At 59.1% G+C, this 19,857-nt stretch overlaps 1 protein-coding gene across 2 annotated transcripts; it reads right to left on the bottom strand.

Moving 5' to 3' along the window:
* Positions 1 to 523: 523 nt before the first annotated feature.
* KCNC4 (potassium voltage-gated channel subfamily C member 4) lies at positions 524 to 19,643 on the bottom strand. 2 transcript variants are annotated; one of them, XM_087828271.1, is made up of 4 exons: positions 18,179 to 19,643; positions 8,082 to 9,018; positions 6,024 to 6,227; positions 524 to 675 (listed from the first exon to the last, which is right to left on the bottom strand). In XM_087828271.1, the coding sequence occupies exons 1-4, from the start codon at positions 18,854 to 18,856 to the stop codon at positions 614 to 616; spliced, it is 1,881 nt and encodes a 626-aa protein (XP_087684397.1). In that variant the 5' UTR covers positions 18,857 to 19,643; the 3' UTR covers positions 524 to 613. The 2 variants fall into 2 exon arrangements, with proteins under 2 accessions (XP_087684397.1, XP_016078926.2); XM_016223440.2 differs by having other exon boundaries at positions 598 to 734.
* Positions 19,644 to 19,857: the final 214 nt, after the last annotated feature.

Genomic DNA, 19,857 nt, shown 5'->3' with positions numbered 1-19,857 from the left:
GTGGGGGCGGGGGCGGAAGAAGCTGCAGAGAAGCCCCTGGAAATCCCCCCACAACTGGGGCGTGGGGTGGGAGGTAGAACCCCAATCTGGGGTGGGATGGGGCTAGTGGAGCAGTGACCCCGGGGGGCAATGTGGCCCTTCACAGGCCACCAGCCCACAGGGGAAACACCCCCTGGAGAGTCTAGCCTGGGACCACCCAGCTGGATGGGTAGTTCCAGGTACACTTTTCTTGGAACATTCCACACGCTGCACGTACAACACAGACAAGGAATCGGTGAAGGGAAGGGAACAGGGGCCTGGGGGAGGGGCAAGGGCTTGGGGAGACAGCCTCACGAAGACAGACCACCAATAGCACGTGCACTACACACAAGAGTATAGTATGTATGAATATAGATACTATATGTGCATATATATCTCTTCAATGTACAACAGAACAAAATGTCAGGCCCAGATGGCCCCAGGCCCCGAGGGTCGCACGGGAGGTTTTCCGTCAGTCCCGCGCCAACAAGGATCTCTGAGTCTTGCCCAGCGAAAATTCTTGCCTGGGTTCCAGAGTTCCCCTAAGCCTTTGGCTTTCTGTCTGTCTGCCTGTCTCTCTCGCGTTGGTGCCGCTTTAAGAGAGGGTGAGGACTTCAGCCTGGGCATAGTTGGACGAGAGGGCGTCTTGGCAGGTCTCTGTGTTTAAAGAGCACAGGTGTGAGACACTGGGACGCGCGCTTTCGGCTCAACATTGCCTTCGGGGGGTGGAGGACAGGAGTTCAGCAAAAGAAAGGGAGACACAAAGAACGAGACGTTAGAAGGAAGGCAGCTGCTGACTGGCAGGCTGTGGGGTAGAGAGCAGGCCAGGAGCAGAGCTGGACAGCATGAGCCCCGGGGCTGAGACCAGGAAGGGCAGGGATGGGGCAGGGGATGGGGTGAGCCCCTTCATCACCCCTCTGCCAACCCAGCTCTGGGCCAAGGTGACTCCCAGGTGACGTTACAGCTCATCTCTGTACCTGCTCAGGTAATGAGCCCCAGGAACCACCAGCCCAGGAGAGAGGGACCCAGCTCTGCAGCATGCATGAGGCAGTGGGGCTTCCTGCCTGGTAACCCCCGAGCCATCACCCGGGCTGCTGCCTGCCCCCTTGGGATCCCCCCACAAGGCTCCATCTGCTACTGCCACCTGCGGCGCTCCCACTGTTCCGCAGGGCTGAGATTGCTGCATGGCCTGCCCGGCCCCCATTCCTCAATGGGGCAGGAGCAGAGTCCCAGGGGCTGGAGGGGTGAAAGCTGCCGACCAGGAGGGTTGGGGAGCATGAATAAGCTCATCTCAGAACAAAAGGCCGGAAAGCTGCATCTTATTGAGAAATCAAACCCCTCTGGCTCCAGCTCACAGCCACTCCTCTCAGAAGCCCTGGGGGCTGAGAAGCGGCCACTAGGGTTGCCTGTAGGCCTGGTACAAACAGGAAGGTAAGGTTAACAACTCCTACCAGGCTTCTTCCCTGCTCTGCAGGGAGAGGCTGGGCCCCACCAATGGAGGGAAGGCTTCTAGGAGCCAAGTACAGGCCCAAGTCAAGATCCAAGGTGAAGTGAACTGTGCTTTCAGATTGCGGGGGAAGGGAGAGTCTTCCCAGAGGAGGGAGGCCCAAGGCTGGGCCAGCCTGAGGCCCTGCAGGCAGCTGCCTCCCCAGGCAGATCTGGGGTGTCTGTAAGCTCAGAACATGTTTTGCTTTTCCCCAGGGCCCCAGGGAGGCCGAGTTCCTGAGACGTTGTGGGGGAGCTCTCCCATTAGCTAGGTGCTGGTTCTCCCCTACAGAAGCCAAGGGGTTGGGAGGGCCATGTGGGAGCCCCTCTCCCAAGGCACCAAGGGCTCCAGCCTGGCACTGCTGCATCATGTCGCCCAGAGACATCTGTGCCCACCGCAGGGGTGCCATGAGCAGGCCCATCCCTGTGGGCGGGAAGGAGGCGGTGGGTGCCGTGGAAACTTGGGCTCCTGACAACTCGAAGGCTGCCACAGAAATAGCCGCCTCAGTTCCCTGAACCAGAAACGCAGTCAGAGGAGAAAATAGCTGTGGCGCCCGTGCTAAACTGGACACCTAGGTCATCATGTCCCCATCAGGGCCAGGGCCCTGGTGCCAGGGAGCCCCGCAAGGGCAGGACTGAGCTTGTCCTCTCGAAGAAGCAGCTGGGCCCTCGCACTCAGCTGCGAGGCGAGAAGGGAGAAGGTGCCTGGCATCTCCATCCTGATCCCAGGGCTTTCCCCTCCCTGTCTCTTAAAGGGACCTGTTCCCTCTGCAGGGTGGCAACATGGATACCCCTGTATCTTCTCAACTCTGAGGAGGACATTTCATTCTGAGAAAGTGGGAGACAGGCCCCAGAGACCACAGCAGGGCTGGGCTCTCCCAGCTCCCACCTGGAATAGATGCTTCTGGAAGGCACATTCCGGGTCAGCCCAAGGCTGAGGAAGACACTGACATGGATGCTCCCAGCACACCCGGAGATGCCCTGGCCTTTCTTCCCAGTCTGCCTCTCAGGGTGTTTTCCCAGCATCCTCCCGAATACTGTCCTGCCATACCTCTCTCTGCCCACCCTGGAGGAAGCAGATCCGGCCCTTCCTTAGTCATTCCCTCAACAAAGTTGCATAATCTGACTCTAAAAATTGCCAGGCGCACGGCTCCACTGTCAGGTCTCATTCCCATCAGGTGAAACAGGGAAGGACTGGCCTGGTGCTCTGTGGCCCTGGGCCCTGGGCTGCGGACGGCCCCCCTGAAGAGCCCTGCTCTGTGCGCTGCTGGGGGAGGGCCCCTGCGGCTCGGCCCTCCCCAGGGGTGGCCGTGTGCCCTGCCAGTGGCGGGGGCAGGATGGCTCTGTCCTCACACTACCCCTCCGCTGCCCCTGCCCAAGGTGCAGCCTTGCTCACACAGTGACTCACAAACCTGTTGTGCTCCTGGGCTCGTTAGGTAAATGAATACACTTAATTATAGAAATTAGATGAGTCTCCGGTTCTGGCAGCAACACAGTGCAGAGGCTGGGTGGGAGCAGCAGGGCCTCAGGCTGGGTGGGAGTGTGAGGCAGCGGAGAGGGAAGGAAAAAGCAGCATGGAGAGAGGTGCTGAGGCTCAAGGCGCAGATGGGATGCTGGGCCCCGCAGATGGGTGTCACCGGGAGAAGAGGGCCTCCCTGCACCCAGGCGACCAATCCTGGGGCTCGACTCTAGGAACGCCACCTGCACCCCAGGCCACAGCTGGAGAACAGCAGGCCTCTTCTCCTAGAGTGGCACTGCTCCCCTCGGGAGAGAAGCCCCACAGGACAGACTTAGTCTTTGCTGGTCTGGGCGTGGGAGGGACAGACAGACAGACATTAGTTGCAGGCTGTTTGGTTACTGGTTGAAGACCACAAGGAATGGAAGTATATTTGCTGTGATTAAGGCGGGACTCTGTAGGGGAAGCAGGGCTCAGAGACACAGGTCCCGGGGGTGCGGGCCCCTGAGAGTAATCCCCTCTGCTCTCAGGCCCAAACCTGAGCATTGTGGGGATCTGGGTCCTGTGGAGGAGAGGCTCAGGGGGCCTGAATTCTCCTGCACCCCACCAGGCTCCCTCAGGCCCCAGGAGGAACAGGGGCTGGCGGACATGAGCGTGCCTGCTTGTGTGTGCGGCCCAGAGCAGGAGGGCTGAGGTGCAGCTAAGGGGCCAAGTGTCTGGGAGGCGGGCTGGGGAGGGGGAGCAGAAGCTTTCTCGGAGGGTAGGGTGAGCTGTATCGGGACGCCAGTGGAGACAGCCCCAGACTGGTTCCGGCCACTCCGGCTATGTTGTTTAGACTCCTGGACTTTTCACGGCCTTGGTAAAGAAAAGGCACAGGGGTCAGAGGGCGTGCTTCTCACCTGAGGGGCTCGCTCCAGGACATCTGTGCTCCAGGGGACCATGCAGGGCAGGTGGTCCAGGTTGGGTGGAGGGTTGGCCTACCTGGGAAAAGCTCCCTGCGTCACCTGGGCTCCTGAAGACGGACTCCAGGGCCACACACCCAGCTGACCTCTGCCCTGCCATTCGCTGTCCCCAAATTCCCCTCCAGCTGCACAAAGATCCCAGCACCCTCCTTTCTCAACCCTAAGAAGTCCTAGTTAGCATCTGCCACCTTCCCTGGCTAACAACGGGGTCTGCACTGGTGACAGGAGGAGGCCTGTGCCCACTCACTCCTATCCTAAATGAACCCAAGTGCAGACACATGAGTGCAGCAGGGCCTGGCACAGGGAAAAGTTGCCGAGAGCACACCGCATGGCCTGTTTCCCGGCAACCCACCTGTTCCCTCTCGAAGGTCACTCTAATTGGCTGAGTTACACGCTTGTTGCCAAGAAGCAGTGTGGAGGCATCTTGAAAATAGAGCAGCCGGTCCTCATGAGCACCCAGAGAATGGTGGTGGGACGCAGGCCCCATGCACGCACACGTGTGACTCCTTCCCCCGGAGCCACCTGCTTCCCACACCTCATGGGCCTTCCCGACCTGCACCCTCAACCCTCTTCCACTGAGCTCCTCACCACACTGGAATGAAAGCAGGGGGCTCAAGTCCTATAGGAGGGTGGGGTCCCCTCCTCATATTCTGGGCTGGCCACTTAGTAAGCTCCAGCCAGAATAGGGTCTGGGTCTGACCAGGACACAGTGGAAGTCACAGAGGATTGGGGCACACAGAAGCCAGGGGTGACCAGAGGGGCACAGAAGAGGGGCAGAGGTCAGAGCACAGCCATCTGCAGCCCTTTGGCTGGCGCCTCTGGGCTATTTCCTTCCAGCTGCCAGATCATAGCTCCTGCTTCTGACACCCAACAGGACTTATGCTGACATATGCCTCTCAGGGCCTGGTTAGGGCCAGGGCACCTGGGGATCCTGTGGGAACAGTGGCACTGAGAGGGCCAGGAACAAGGCCTGAGCAGGTGGCTCTGGAGGCTGCATGGGCTGGACAGGTAGGGAGACATCCTTGGGGGGACTGAGGCATCACAGGCTATTCCTGCAGCAGCCACTGCCCCTGCCTCATTCAACCCAGACTTGTTCTGGGGTTTGGGGACAGTGGGAAGTGGCAGGAGGGATTGGGCTGAGGGAGGGCTGGTTAAGAAGTGGCCCAAGAACCAGGGCAAGGCTTTGTTTGCAGGGAGTCACGGTTGATTCTGAAACTAGGCAGGGTGTTTAAGGAGGTTAGGTCACAGGACAGGGCAAGAAAGACCAAAAAAAAAGTCATTAGGGATTGGGCAGAAGAAGCATCTGGTCCTGAGGTCCCTGGTCCCCAGCCACACTGGCCTGCAGCCACCACTGATCATTCCTGCCGCCCTCCCAGGCCAGGAACCCTAGCTCCACCGCCCACTGATGCTGGGGCCTGTGCAGGTCTGAGGTCTGCTGATGGCATTGCAGCCTTCCATGACCAGAGGCCATGAGCTGCCTCTCTGCACTCTCCAAACCCTTCAGAACCCAGCTTAGAGGGGACCCACTCTCCCAGCCCACCCTTCCCTGTCACCTCTAGCTTTACTCAAGTCACACCCCAGGGGCTTGCAGAGCTGGGTAAGCCCCTCCTGGGCTCCAGGCTCCCCCGGAGGTGGTAGGCCTGCACCAGGGGACCTCACACCAGCACCCCATTCGTACCCTGACTCCTGAGTGCTGTTGGGACTGCTTACTTGGGAAGCCTTAGCCATGTTTAAGGAGGCCAAAAGAAAGATAGGCAGTGACCCTGGGAAGCCAGGCCTGAAGGTCACAGCAGGAACCAGAGGAGAAGGTGACAAAATGGAGGAGAGGGGCAGAGACCCCTGATCCTACGTCTCCTCTTAGTCAGCACTTGTCTTCCCTGTGGGCACCTGCAGAGTGGTCTGTGTGTACCTTCTCTGGGCCTTTCTAAGGAAATCAGGGGCTGGGAGATCAGGGTACACATCCTAAAAGTGGGGGCGTGTCCAAGGCAGAGGAGATGATGGCCACGGCCTCAGGGGATGAGAGGACTTCAAACTTTGTGGGGGACACTGGGGAGACCCAGCTCTGCGGGGGCTCCCCGCCTGCCCAGCCCGGGGAGCCATACCTTTCCGGACACTACCGTCGGCACAGGCATAGTCCCCGGCGCTGAGCAGGAAGCAGGCGGCTGCCTTCTTGTTTCTGTCGCGGGTGCCGGAACGTCGCAGGGCCCGGCGCTCCTCTGGGGTGGGGGCGGAGGCCAGGGGCTGGGTGAGGCCAGCTCCCTCCTCGTCAGACAGCATCGCATTGGCATCTCCGTTCTGCTTGGAATCTAAGGGGTCAGACAGGAAGGACGCATGTGAGGGCTGCCCAGGCCTTCCTCACTGGGTCACCTGGGGCTGTCCAGATCCCAGACCTAGCATGTCACTTCTCCAAGGGGACGCAGGGAATGGGCCTCAGAGACTGACTGCCTTGTTGGGGTGACAGGTGCACTGCCAGGGTTACACCAACAGTGGCTCTTACAGCTATCTGCCAGGACCACCCAAAGGCAGTTCCTCTGGTCCACCAGGCATCCAAGCTAGAGTTGAGTGCCTGAAGGATTCAGAGCTCTCTGTGCCTGGGGCTAACCTGTGTCTGGGGGACCCTGGCAGGGAAAGAGGCTCCAATTCAGCTCCTAAAGCAGCGGGCTCTTCGCCCCAAGCTCTGCTCCATTAGGCAGCAGCCCAGGTGAAGCTGGTCCCTTGGATCTGGAGAAGGGGGGCTGCTCGGTCTGAAGGCAATGGCCCTGGCAGTGGCCAGTAATGCCCTCACTGTGGCCAAGCAGTGAGGGGCATGGCTGACGGCCCCAGGTTAGTGTGTGCTGAGCGGCTGGCCTACAGACTTGCACACTGTGATATTAGGTTCCCTCTGAGCCCTGGATGGGCCTCGGGGTACAGCTGCCATTCCCTCAGGCACCGGCTGGGAGATTTATACTCAGGGATGGGGATGGGGGTACCACTTTGGTGGGGGAGAGAAGAGACCATAATGGGTGCTGTTTCACCAAGGTCTATGGAAGACCCGGGCCCCTGAATGGCCCCAGGCAATGAGTGGCTTCAGCATGTACGCTGGGCACCCACCAACAGGCCATAGGTGAGTGTCCCAAGTCAGGCACCTGCCGAGGAGGACAAGTCCCACTTTGCCCACAGAGCCTAGCCAGCTGCTACCTTAGTGTCCTGGCCTACCTCCAACTCCCTGATGGCCTGGCACCCAACGGCCAGGAATCCCAACTTCCCTTAGAAGCCCGTCCCATACGCAACAGTTAGGCTCCCATTCTCTGGCCTAACTCCACCGTGCCAAGGGTTAAGCCAATCTCCTTTCCATCTCCTGACTCAGGTGGCAGCAGCTTTCCTGGTGGCCTTTCCCATCCTTGAAGAATGGGGTTCAGACCCTCAGATCCTCCCCTTCCAGGACGCAGACACCAGCTGCTGCAACCTTTCCCAACACTGCCGGGCCACTGCCTCTGGGTTCCCTCCCATCCGTGTCAAGCCCTAAGCCCAGGACTCAATCCAGCTTGTGCTGACAGAAGGCAGCCTCCCACTGCTGTTACGTTATCACATTTATTAAGCCAAGAGGCAGCAGCCTCAAAGGTTTGGAGAAATGATTCATGTGTTGATGCACCTTGGAAGAACAGCTGCCCTGCTCTCCAGCTAATCATGGCAGCGCCTGATATTTGTAAAGTGGCTTTAACGTCTCAAAGGACTTTTATTTGTCATTTGTTTGGGTCCCATCAAAATCCTGGGAGTAGGAGATTAATGTCATTCCCATTTTACAAGTGAGGAATCTAGACCCATGGAGGGTGAGTGACTGGCCTCAGGGCACACCAGAGTGGTCAAGACCAGATTAGAAACCTAGAAACCTAGGCTTCTAACTTACAGCCCCATGCACGCCCCCCCCCCCCCCCCCCCCCCCCCCGCAGCCTAAGTTCACAGGGATAGTCACTCCACAGACCCTGCTGCTCAGGACGCTGTCAGAGAACCAAAGGATAGAGAGATTCGGCCTCAGTACTTTGCCCTCATAAAGGCACGTGCCACACTTAGGGGAGCCCAGAGCAGTAAAGCACAATCCCCGGTTCTGAGGGCTGAGGAACACCTGGGGCTCCCTGGGCCACTGCAGGGAGGTGGCCTTCTTTCCCAAACTCCAATCTCACCTGCCCGTTTCCTCTCGACCATGCCCTCCTCCTGGGCATGGGGGCTGGTGTCACTGTAGGTGCTGTCCCGGGGCGAGGTCTCCTCAGACTTGCAGTAAATGGGCGACTCCAGCTGGGGTGGCCGTGGCACGTGCTTCTTCCGTTTCTTGGGCAGCTTCTGCTTGGCCATGGCCAGGGAGTAGTACATGCCGAAGTTGTTGACAATGACGGGCACGGGCATGGCGATGGTGAGCACCCCGGCCAGCGCACACAGCGCCCCCACCAGCATGCCCGACCACGTCTTGGGGTACATGTCCCCGTAGCCCAGCGTCGTCATGGTGACCACGGCCCACCAGAAGCCGATGGGGATGTTCTTGAAGTCGGTGTGGTCGTTGCCCCGCGGGTCGGAGGGCCGGGCGCCAATGCGCTCGGCGTAGTAGATCATGGTGGCGAAGATGAGCACGCCCAGCGCCAGGAAGATGATGAGCAGCAGGAACTCGTTGGTGCTGGCCCGCAGCGTGTGGCCCAGCACGCGCAGCCCCACGAAGTGGCGCGTGAGCTTGAAGATGCGCAGGATGCGCACGAAGCGCACCACCCGCAGGAAGCCCAGCACGTCGCGCGCCGCCTTGGACGACAGGCCGCTCAGCCCCACCTCCAGGTAGAAGGGCAGGATGGCCACGAAGTCGATGATGTTCAGCAGGTTCTTGACGAAGTCCAGCGTGTCCGGGCAGCACACGATGCGCACCAGGAACTCCAGCGTGAACCACAGCACGCACACGCCCTCGATGTAGGTCAGGATGGGCTCCGTCTCCACCTCGCGCCGGAAGCGCACGCTGGTGGTGTTCCCCACGCGGTGGATCTCCGTCACGTTGCGGTCGATGTTGAAGGCCTCGTGGGTCTCCAGGCAGAAGGTGGTGATGGAGACCAGGATGAAGAAGAGAGAGGCAAAGGCCACCACCTGTGGGTGGGGGAGGGGGGGGCAACTGTCAGATAGGGACCTCTGCTTGTAGGGGGGGGGACAGGGGCCACCAGGCAGTCCAAGAAATACATGGCGACAGGTGGGGTTCAAGGACGCAGTCAGGAGCTAGAATTCCCTCCTCACAGGGTCTTTACCCATCTCCTCAGGTGCTTTAAGGCAATACTTCCCGCCCGGCCGGGCGTGGCTCAGCGGTTGAGCGTCGACCTAGGATCCAGGCAATCGGGGTTCGATTCCCGGTCAGGGCACATGCCCGGGTTGCGGGCTCGATCAATGACTCTCTCATCATTGATGTTTCTATCTCTCTCTCTCCCTCTCCCTTCCTCTCTCTGAAATCAATGAAAATATATTTTTCAAAAAAAAAAAGAAAGAAAGGCAATACTTCCCAATCTTTGTCACACTGCCTAGAAGTTCAAGGCTGCTCTTGGCTGGAAGCAACTGACTGTGGCTGCCCCACTCTGCTCGCTGCCTAGCTCTGCCCATCTCTAATCCAGCTGTGTTTTAAGGCTTCTCAAACTGGCATGGGTGTGTCGATCATTGGGGAATTTGTTAAAATGCCACTGCTTCTGGCGCTTGGGGCAGGGCCTGGGATTCTGCATTTCTAACAAGCTCTCAGGCCTGGCTGCCTGTCCACTGGCCGTGCTCTGAGCAATGAAGCTTTTCAGCAGTCACTGCTCCTCCAAGTGGGGTGCAGGACCAGCAGCACAGCATCACCTGGGAATGCATTAGAAATGCAGATTCTCAGGCCCCACTCAAACCTGCTGAATGAGAAATGCTAGGGGGAGGGCTCAGCAATGTTTTAACACACTTTCCAGATAATTCTGAGGCACACTAAATTTTGAGGCCCACTGTACTGTGGGATAAGCCGAGGCAGGGGGCTGGAGGGGATGACCCTGGACCCTTTCTGTTGCCTGAGCCTATTAAGCTCCAGCCATGACCCACATCAGGAAGCCCCAAGCCCAAACCCCTCTTTCTTGCCTCTCACCTTAGGATGTCCCAGCTGACTGCCCCGACAGTGAGAAGAGCCTGAAGGAAGACGGCACAGTCCACAGCAGGAGACAGGGTGGTCTGCTCAGAATAACCACCCGCCCCCTCCCCAGAACTGACATTGCCTGAACCCTGAGCTCCAAAGAAAAATGAACTGCACCCACTAGGATCAGAGCGTGCCAGCGGCTGGTCGAGACAGCTGCTGGGATCACGGCTGGAGCGACGACAGCGGCACTCGGCAGAGGATCGGCTGGGTTTAAGTGTCCCGTCATTATGAATGGAGATGAAATGCATGTGTAATAACACCAATTAGGGAGCCTTCGTCGGTTATTCATGCGCTGCCACTCACCACTGTCTGGGTGCCCGTCGCTGGGGTCCAGGGCCCATGACGCGGCCTGTTCTGCTTGCTGGGTGAGGGTGGGCTTCCTCCCTGAGCACGGGGCTGAGCCAAAATCAGTGGGTGAGAGAGGACCACGGCCCCACGACCACTTGGCAACTGCATCTGCCTCCATGCCTGATTTCCACCTGCCCTGTCTAATGATGCCTCTCGGAGCTGCTCCCCTCCCTGCGAGTCTGCACCAGGATAGGGGAAAGGGGGCCACATTAAAACACATTAAATCCCCTTGTGGAGAACACAGGGGGATCTGGGAAAATGAAGCCAGCAGGAGCAGGAGCCAGTCTGAGGAGGGAACTTGGAGAATGAAAATTCATCAGCTGCCTATTCTGTGCCTCGCACAGCGGGGCACTCTGTCCTCCCAGGGACCCTGTGAAGCAGGCCTCGATATCCCATTTTATGAAGGAGGAACTGAGGACCAGAGAGGTTCTATACTTGCCAAATGTCACACAGCCTGCAAGGGGTGGAAACAACTTGAACCCAGTACTGCTTAGCTTCAGAGACTGTACCGTCTCTTCACGTCAGTCTGCACCACCTCCCAGCCAGGGTCAATTCACAAGCCCGGGAAGTTTTCTCTGAATTGTCAGTATTGCTCCCAGCCAGCTCCCTAATGACTATGTCACCCTTAGGGATGTGGTCCTATGGCTTAGGACAGACACCCATTACACACTAAGAATTATTTAACGATTTTAGAGAGGGAGGAGAGAGAAACATCAGTGTGAGAGAGATAAATTGATTAGTTGCCTCCCATACGCACCCTGACCTGGGATCGAACCCGAAACTTAGGTACATGCCCTGACCGGGAATCGGATCCTTGACCTTGGGGTGCATGGAACGACACTCCAACCGAGCCACACCAGCCAGGGCAAGACTTACCTGATTTACACTTGGATATGGACGGGCTGATCAGACAGAGCAGGGAAGGACACGGCGGGTAGCCGACCACAGACACACTTCCCCACCTAACAACTTTGCTGGAGCTTCTCCTGCCTGCTTTTTCCCCACGAAGGTAAATTTCAAGTTCCTTTCCTGACCTCAGTGTTCTTCCCCTGAAGAAATGGGATGTCAGGGTGACACAAGCTGGTTGTGGGCATGGCATTTGGCAAATGGCTCCAACCTATGAGCTCTCTGTGGCCATCCAGAGATGAGCTGTCCAGTGGCCATGGTGATGTTGGGAGCCCACAGTCCTGGTGCACCCCTAACCCCAGAAGCAAAGGATGTTGAGGTAAGGGGTGGGGACAGCACATCTCAGCCCTGCCAAGAAGCATGGGAAGCAGGAGCTTGCTCTCTGAGGGAAAGTGAGCCAGGAGGATTGGCCCACCTGGGAGCCCAGTGTGAAGGTAATTAGTGATTTGGAAAAACAAGTTTAGGAAGAGCTGCCAAGGGGCGGAGCAGAGGGAGCAGAGAAGAGGAAGGGGAGGGAGGACCCTGTGGCCTAGGCCACGCTTACCTCACAGGGCCAAGGAGCCTGCCTGGTGCCTCCTCCCCTGCTGCCCCAAGGTCCTTCTGCAGCAGGCCCAGTGAGTGCAAAGCACCCCTCCTGCATCGGGAACTGCCCCCTGAATTCCTGCAGTGTGCACTCACTTTAGCTTTTTTTTTTTTTTAACACAAAACTATCCCATGTAGTCACTTCTACCCCTCACCTTCACTTTTCAGAAGATGAGGGCAGGTAAAGGGTAGCCACATGTGCCCATTTCTCAGGCAAGGCCTCAATGTCAAGGTGACATCTAAGCAGAGACTGAAGGAGTAAGTTATGAGATGATCCAAAAAGGCTGAAAGGCAGAGGGGACAGGCAGTGCAAAGGTCCTGAGGCTATTGCATGCTTGATGTGTTAAGGGGGATGAGAGTAGTACTTACCTTATAGGGTTGTTTTGAGGATTAAAAGAAATATTGGTAAAACTCAGCACAGAGCCTAGAGTGTCTCAGGAATCTGGCAGAGGCCAGGGGGTGGTTGGGAGGTGACAGACACCAGTCATTGGGAACTGAATACAACCAGTTAGGGCAGGGGAGTGGAGCCTAAGGAGGAAGGGCCAAGGAGACAGATGGACAGATAAACATAAGGAGATTCATGCCCAAATACCTATATTAAGGATGAAGTGTAGAAGAGAAATTTGAGAACACAGCCCAAGAGACTTGCAGAGGAAGATCTGTGGGGATGAGATGAAGAGCTGAGCCTTTTGGGGAAGCAAGAGCCTAGTACCCAGGAAGTGCTGGGAAAGGAGTGGGAAGCCCTGAGGGCTAAGAGGAGGCAAGTAGCTACAGCCTGCAAGGTAAGGCACCTAAGCCATCCCTGGGCTCCTGGGGACGGGCTTGCACTATGAGGCCCAGGTTTTAGCCAAGAGACCCTCACTCCCCTAGGAGCAGAACCTGGCCCTGGGCCCTCCCATCCTGGCCCAGGAGCCACTGGTTCCAGTGTCCACAGCCAGCCTCTACCTGATCCCACCCTCTGCCAAGCCAGCACTTGGGGCCCCTCAGGGCCATTGAGCTGCCTACAGCCAATGAGTCCCTGCCCCAGAAGGAATTCAGTCCAACCCGGACCACTGGCCCAGAACTTATCCAGCCAAATATTGCCCATTGTGTCCCAAGCTGTCCTATCTCTGCTCCAGCTGGTCCCCTGGCCAGGAAGTTCCCCTCTTCCCTAGCTTTGCATGGGTAAACACTACCCACATTGAAGACTTACTTATTTATAACCTGCCTCCTTCTAGAATTTATTTCAGGGAGTTAAGTCATTACCCTGCAGGGCCTCCCCAGGGTACCTTCTATTTCCTCGTAGAAGCTTTCTTGCACACACACCCCACGTGGCCCATGTAGAGGTAGAACTTACCACTTCCTCCTCTTACCTCCACTGAACTTTGATTTTTAAGATTACTGGACACCTCTCCTGACCTATCTTGTATTACATTACTATTTCTTGTCACCTAATTTCCCCCAACTGCCACCTACTGTACCTAACCAGGCTCTTTTCAGGAATAAATACTACCTCTGACTCGTCTTTATATTCATAGAGCCTAGCTTGGTGTTGGGCTCGTAATAAGTGCTCAATAAATGTTTTCTGAACGAATGGAGCCAAGGGGTCTGCCTGCTCCCTTTCCAGATCCTGGGAGCCTGTCACAAGATGGTCAGCCCCACTAACTGGTGCTGCATGGGACCCAGGTGTGCCCAGGAACGCCTCCAGGCCCCTAGGCTCTCAGACTCTGGCTCTCCGAGTTGGGCCAAGTTTACTGACTGATGGGGACCCTGCCAGGGGCAAGGTAACCATCAGCAGCCTAAAATCTCCCCCAGCAGGGAGCTGGGCAGAGGTCGTGGCAGGCGGGCTACCCAGGCACAAGGATGGTATGAGAGCCCTGGTGCCCAGCATCCCAGGCCGACACTGTTCATGTGGAGGGGAGGGGCCTGGGGGCTCCCTGTTCCCGAGGCCCAGCTGCCTGACTGTTCTTGCCTGCTCTTCCCCCAACTCCCCAAAATAGCCCGACTTTATTTAATCCCCTCCCCCACTTTACACCCAACCCCAAACAGTGACAGAAACACCTCATCACCCAGAGACAAGATGTTCAAGTGGCAACTGTTAGGCTGTGAGAACCAGCAAGGAAAACACAAAACCAACCCAGGAGGACATGGAGGCTACCTCGGGGCTGAAGGTGGGGGCTGTGGCCCTGGGCCTGACATCACTCTTCTTCCTGGAGGAGGCAGAGGGGCTGCCCTGAGGCCTGGAGCACTGCCCTCCTGGGGGGCTGGGGAAGGCAGGGCAGCCAGCACCCAGGCTCGGGCTCGGCTGGCTGGCTCTCCTAGCCCAGAGGGCGAGGGACCAGTGAGTCCTGCCCTCATTCTAAAGCTTGTCACGTCCACTGACCAGTTGGTCCCAGGCAATGCCTGGGCTGAGAAGCTGGGAACCTCAGCAGGGGCGAGAGAACCGAGCTCTGTTTCCTCTCTAGAAGGCCTCGGTTTCAGTCCTCTGCCTGGACCAGGGACACCTAGTCTCCTTTCTTTTTGTCCTATGAACGCCCTACAGTGAGAGAAAAGAGAGTGAGCAAGCTCAGAGGCGAGGAATTCTGGGGATGGAGGGAGAAGTGAGGGAAGGGGTAGGGGACAGCAGAGGGGCCCCTCTGAGCCCTCCTAAGTCCAATGCCCAGAGGAAGCCCCAGGAAGAGCTGAGGCCCTGGTATGAGCAGGCGGATTCATGAGGTCTGGCTTTGGATCCTAGTTTACCACCAGCTGCGTGACCTTGAGCAAGCCGGTCAGGGCCTCAGTTTCCTTCTCTGTAAACTGATAATAATTCCTGCCTCACAAGGGCCAGATGAGACATTAGAAGAAAGCAGAAGTGACAACACCTGACACAGGATGCTTAATCGATGTGAAAACGCAGCTCCAGCTGCCTTCCTGGGCAGCGGGGGTCCTGTGCGTCATGTCCTCCACTTAGGAGGGAAACATCCTGGGAAAACTCAATCCAGGTCCTGACTTAGCCCAAGGGCTAAGTGAGCTAAGCCAGCCCAGCCCCTGGCACCTCTGCAGACCGGGGCGAGGGAGAGGAGTGTCCGGGTCCCATTCATCGGGCGTCAGGTCTGCCCTGGGAAAAGGAGGAAGGCCCGATTCTACCGCTCCAGATGCTGCCAAAACCGCCACTGGTCCCTCTCAGTCTGAGAAGCCACCCTGGCTGTTGCTGAGCCCCACTCTACCTGGGACTGAGGGCAATGAGCAGGTGGGGACAGGACCAGCTTGCCCCTTGTGCCCCGTTCCTAGGTCAGGCCAGAGAAACAGAACCATAAGACAGCTGCCCATGGGCCTGGCCACAGTGAAGGGAGCAGGGTGCACACCCCCGGCCTGGACTCAAAGGCTGCCCGGGCCAGGCCCGAAGCTGAGGAACAGGCTCCCACAATCAGCTCAGTTTGCTGTTCCAGTTGGTATCTGGTTTGCTCCTGTCATATGCACCACTCAAACCAGATGCTGGTGCAGAGATGCCTGGGGCAGAGTCCTGCTCCTGGGCCCTGTTGGCCCTCAGTGAGGAGCCCAAGGCCACTGCAGGGCATGGTGCTGCAGGCCCCTGCCAGGGAAGGTATGCACACAGACCCAGGTGTCAGAGTGGGGAGGGCAGAGCCCCAGCACCCCTACACCTCAGGCTCTCAGGCCTAGAGCGGTATGATAATAAGAGTCACTTCTGATGTCACCGTCCACCCCGGGGAGTTCTGATGTCATCCACAGGAGGTGCAGACCCTCAGAACGCCTCCCAAGCCAGAGTAAGAAAGGGGCCACCTCTCTACCTTGAAAACAGCCTCCTCCAGTGGAGAAAAGATGTTGTAATGGGAGGAGCTGGGCTTGAGGGTCGGGAGCCCTGGCTGATTCACAGCCCGCCGCTATCTGGCTGTGTGATCTCAAGCAAGGTGTTTACCCTCTCACAGCCTCAAGCTATTAAGCTGGGATAATACTGCCACTGTAAATTCATTGGGGGATTAGAGATTAGTGCAGAGGATATGCATGGAGCGTTCAATAAATAGCAGTTGTTTAATTTTTAAATTATTATTAATTTTTAAAAATTTTGTATTTTCATTTGAGTCCCAGGAACAGCTGATGGTTTGCCTTTGCCTGGGCTCCCTCACAGGAGGCACGTGCTCTCTGGCAGGGCTGCCACCAAAGCCCCAGACAGCTGTGTACATCAGTCTCCAAGACCAGAAGGCTGGAAACCGAATGCAGGGTGGGTTGCTGGCTCAGCTATTGGTTCAGTGTCTTTGAGGAGACACGGCTCTGAATCCTGGTTCTGTATTGCTTCAATGGGGAGACTGAACCCTGCCTGGCCCCAAATGTCCACCCTCAACTGGATGCCCTGCTGATGTGGCTCTATACCAAAAAGGCAAAGGATGTTGGGCTCCTGGAGGACTTTAAGGGGCTGACCAGGCTCTGAGCTTACACACAGCTCCCTGGCTGGGCCACTCTTCAGTGAGTTGAAGAGGAAATAAACTCACTGATGGCACGGACCCTTGGAATCCAAAAGGGAAGAACCTGAGGATGTGGAAAGTCTCCAGAATGCTCAGGAATAGGGCCTAGCTCCCCTAACCTCCATCCCATCCCCGCCTCCTTGGCTTGTCCCGCCTCTATCAAGCTAAATCTGCCTCCAGCTCCCCCGCCCCTCACTTTGGAGCCTGAATTTTCTGTACTTGTCATCTCAGCGAACAGATGACACTAGCAGGGTCAGGGAACTGCATCGAGAGGCCCACAGAAATCACAGCAGACCCAGGCTGGGTCATGGCTGTGCCCTCACCTTCTGAGTTGGTCTCGGGGCTCCAGGGGAAGAAACAAGGGCAGCTGCCCCTAGCTTCACTCTCAGTCCCGAAGAAGGTCCCTGCCTTCCAGGGGCTGCCCTGGGACACCTACAGCCCCAGCCTGGCATGCCATGGCCACTGAGACCTCTGCTCCTCCCTCCTCTTCCAGGCAGAAGAGCCATCTGGCCTGGTCTAGCAGGCCAGCCTGGCCCCTCCCTGTACCCCACTCCCCATCTCCTGCCCTCCCCTGGAAGGGGTGTGGAAGGGAACTTTTCCCTCCATGACCAGGTTGAGGCCCAGCACAGGAGGTGCTAGGGAGGGCAGCAGAGCGCTGAGGCTCATCAGCACCACAACTTGGGATGCCAGAGCTGACAGAACCAGCTTCCACAGCAGTAGGCAGTCCCCGGACCCAACACACTGTGTCCCAGACAGACCCGGGCATGCTTCAGGATGACAGCCATAAGATCACATGCCAGCCCCCAGGGATCCCTCTTTCAAAGAATCTAAAGCCATCCTTTATGGTTGTTTTTTAGCTGCCCAAGCATATCTCTCCCCCCACCACCCCCTTCCACCTAAGGGGGTTTGGGGAAACTGGATTGACTTGGGGAGGGTATGGTGGGAAGGGACTAAGCTGCCCCCCACCCACGCCATACACCCATCTCAAGCAGAACCCTGAACTAGGCCTTTCTGGGAAACCAAGCGGGGCTGCGGCAGGAATTCGCGTCAACAAACCTGGGCTCATCACCAGGCAGCCTGTGGCTGGCCAGGGGCCGTGGGAGCCTGCAGGGCCCAGCCATCAGGCCCTTCCTGTCTGACTCTCCGCTCACCCCACCTGAGGCCAGGACAGCCCAGGTGTCCAGGAGGCCTTAGGGGCTTGGTGTGGGACAGGCATCCTGTCACCCTGAAAAGAGGCCTCTCCTAAACCTGGACCATAGGCGGGAGTTTTGGTCCCAGCTCTGCCTTTTCTGAGCAGAAGAGGCCGAAGCTGGTGTCCGCCTCTCTCAAACTCCTAGTTCCCAGCACTCTGAGTTGCTGGAGCATTTAAGTGAGGTGGCCCACCTGGAGGCGGCTGACCAAGGGCCTGCCACAGGGTTATTAACACTCTAGTTTTCTTCCCCTAGACCCTGCCTGACCCTGGCAGAAGGCCTAACTGCAGCTCTCCAGGACTTTGACCCTGTGGAGAAGTGGGGGTAGATGAAGGTAGGGAGCCTGTGCAGAAAGAAGGGGCTGGAAGAGCTCAGCTAAGGGCACCCTATTTGCTAGGAGGGGGTGCAGCAAAGCAGGCTGGCCCAAGTAGTAAGTCAAGTGTGTGCAATCTCCTGATGAGTTATGCAGGGGAGACAGGGGTGGGGTGATATCCCTGGGGGCCCACGGAAGGCAGGGGAAACTGGGAGGGAAATGGGGGGGGGCAGGAAGGTCAGTTTTGCTCAGGCTCCTCCCTGCGCCTACCCTACCACCGCCACGCGCCCCCTTGCAGACCCGAGAGTTGACCTAGGCTCCTGCCACTCACCCTGGCCGCTCGGGAGGAGTAGGGATCCTCGAAGAGTGCCCACATGCGGGGTTGCCAGCCGCGGCAGCCCCCGGACCCAGCGCCGGAGCCCGCGCCTCCCTCGTGGGGCCCCAGGCGCTGCAGGGCCAGCTCCCGCTCGTCGTCGCCAGCCTCGTCACCGGGCCCCGCGCCGCCGCCGCCTCCGTCCGGGTTCTCGAAGATGTCCAGCGCCTCCTCGGCGTCGCGGTGCTGCCGGTAGGTCATCCAGCAGCAGGGCTCCACGTCGGTCTCGTCGATGCCCCAGAAGGTGAGCTCCTCCTCGAAGAGCGGCCCGCACACGTCCGCAGGGCAGTGCAGCTTGCCCGTGCGGTAGTAGTTGAGCACGTAGGCGAAGACGCCCGGGTGCCGGTCGAAGAAGAACTCGCTGCCCCCGCCGCCGCTGCTGCCGCTGCTGCCCGCGCCGCCGCCATCGGACTCGGGCCGGCCCCCGCCGTCCGGATCGGCCAGCCAGGCGAGGCGGGTGCCCGGCAGGGTGCGCAGGGTGCTGCGGTAGGTCTCATGTCGCGTGCCGCCCACGTTGATGATGATCTTCTCCGACGCCTCGCCCTTGGCCATCTCCTCCTTCAGACATGTTTTGGATGGAGGCTTGTTCCCCGACTTGCGCCCGCGGTAGGAGGAGACACACACCGAGCTGATCATAAGAAGCGCTGCGGGGCTTCGGCTTGGGGCGGCCGCTGCCCTCCAAACACCCTTCCCGAGGAGGCAGCGTCAGACCGGGGAGGGGGAGGAGACGGCGAGGAGGCAGGAGGCGGCAGCGGCCCCCTCTGCGGCTTGGCCCTGCCCCTGCCTTCCCCCGGGGCGCGGAGCGGGAGGAGTTGGGTTTCTCGGGTGCACAGGTGGTTGGGGTTTGGGCACGCAGAGCCGGGAGGGAGGCAGGGGGGGAAGGAGAGCCGAGAACCCCAGCGAGGGGCCGAGGGGGCGGAGGGGCAGCAGGGGCCAGCACACACACGCTCTCCCGCTAGGACTGGACACTCGGGCACTCCGCGCCCGGGACACTCCCCCCTGCACCCCCCGGGAGAGGAGGCGGCGCACGGTCCAGGCGCACGGCGAGGCTCCGGGGCGCGCGCGCGCTCACACTCACTCGCACGGGCCACGCTCCGGCTCTCCGACCGCGCCGAGCCCTGGGCGCAGCGGCTTCCCCGCGGTGGCAGCGGCAGCGCAGTAGCAACAAGTCCTCCGAGCGGCTGCAGGGGCCGGGAAGACGCTCTCACGGCAGCCGGAGCTCCGCGGGCCCGGGCTCGGTGCGGTCAACACGAGGCGGCGGCGGCGGCATGTGGCCTCTTCCCCCCATTCATAAATCCAGCGCAGGGCCCCGAGGCCGGGCGGGGCCGAGCGGAGAGCCGCGACCGGGCGGGCGGGGGCTGCCCAGGGCCAGGCGGCGGCAGGAAAACAAGCGCGCCCGCAGGAGCGAGCCTCGGGTCCGGCGTCCGCGGCTCGGCGGCGGCTGCGAGCGGCGCTGGGCTGGGCGCCGCGCGGCGGGGGCCGCGCTGGGGCAGAGGGGGCCTCCGACGGGGCGTCCTGAGCTGCGCCGATCCCGGGGGGCAGGGGTGCTTCGGGGAGCGGGGCTCTGGGCACCGGCGAAGGAGTCTCCCGGGCGGCGGCCGGGCGTCCAAGGACACCTGCAGGCTTCCCGGGCTGCG

This window comes from Miniopterus natalensis, chromosome 19 (assembly GCF_054644295.1).
Source record: "Miniopterus natalensis isolate mMinNat1 chromosome 19, mMinNat1.hap1, whole genome shotgun sequence".
Lineage (NCBI taxonomy): Eukaryota > Metazoa > Chordata > Mammalia > Chiroptera > Miniopteridae > Miniopterus > Miniopterus natalensis.
The sequence above is the reverse complement of the archived record's forward strand: the minus strand, read 5'-3'. Positions and strand labels throughout refer to the sequence as shown.

Excerpts from the sequence above, each read along its gene's own strand:
- KCNC4 (XM_087828271.1), bottom strand. The coding sequence starts at position 18,856 with ATGATCAGCTCGGTGTGTGTCTCCTCCTACCGCGGGCGCAAGTCGGGG. Across the intron at positions 6,228-8,081 it reads GGTCGAGAGGAAACGGGCAG|ATTCCAAGCAGAACGGAGAT; the intron begins GTGAGATTGGAG and ends CTGACCCCTTAG. Across the intron at positions 676-6,023 it reads CGACGGTAGTGTCCGGAAAG|AGACCTGCCAAGACGCCCTC; the intron begins GTATGGCTCCCC and ends CTTTAAACACAG.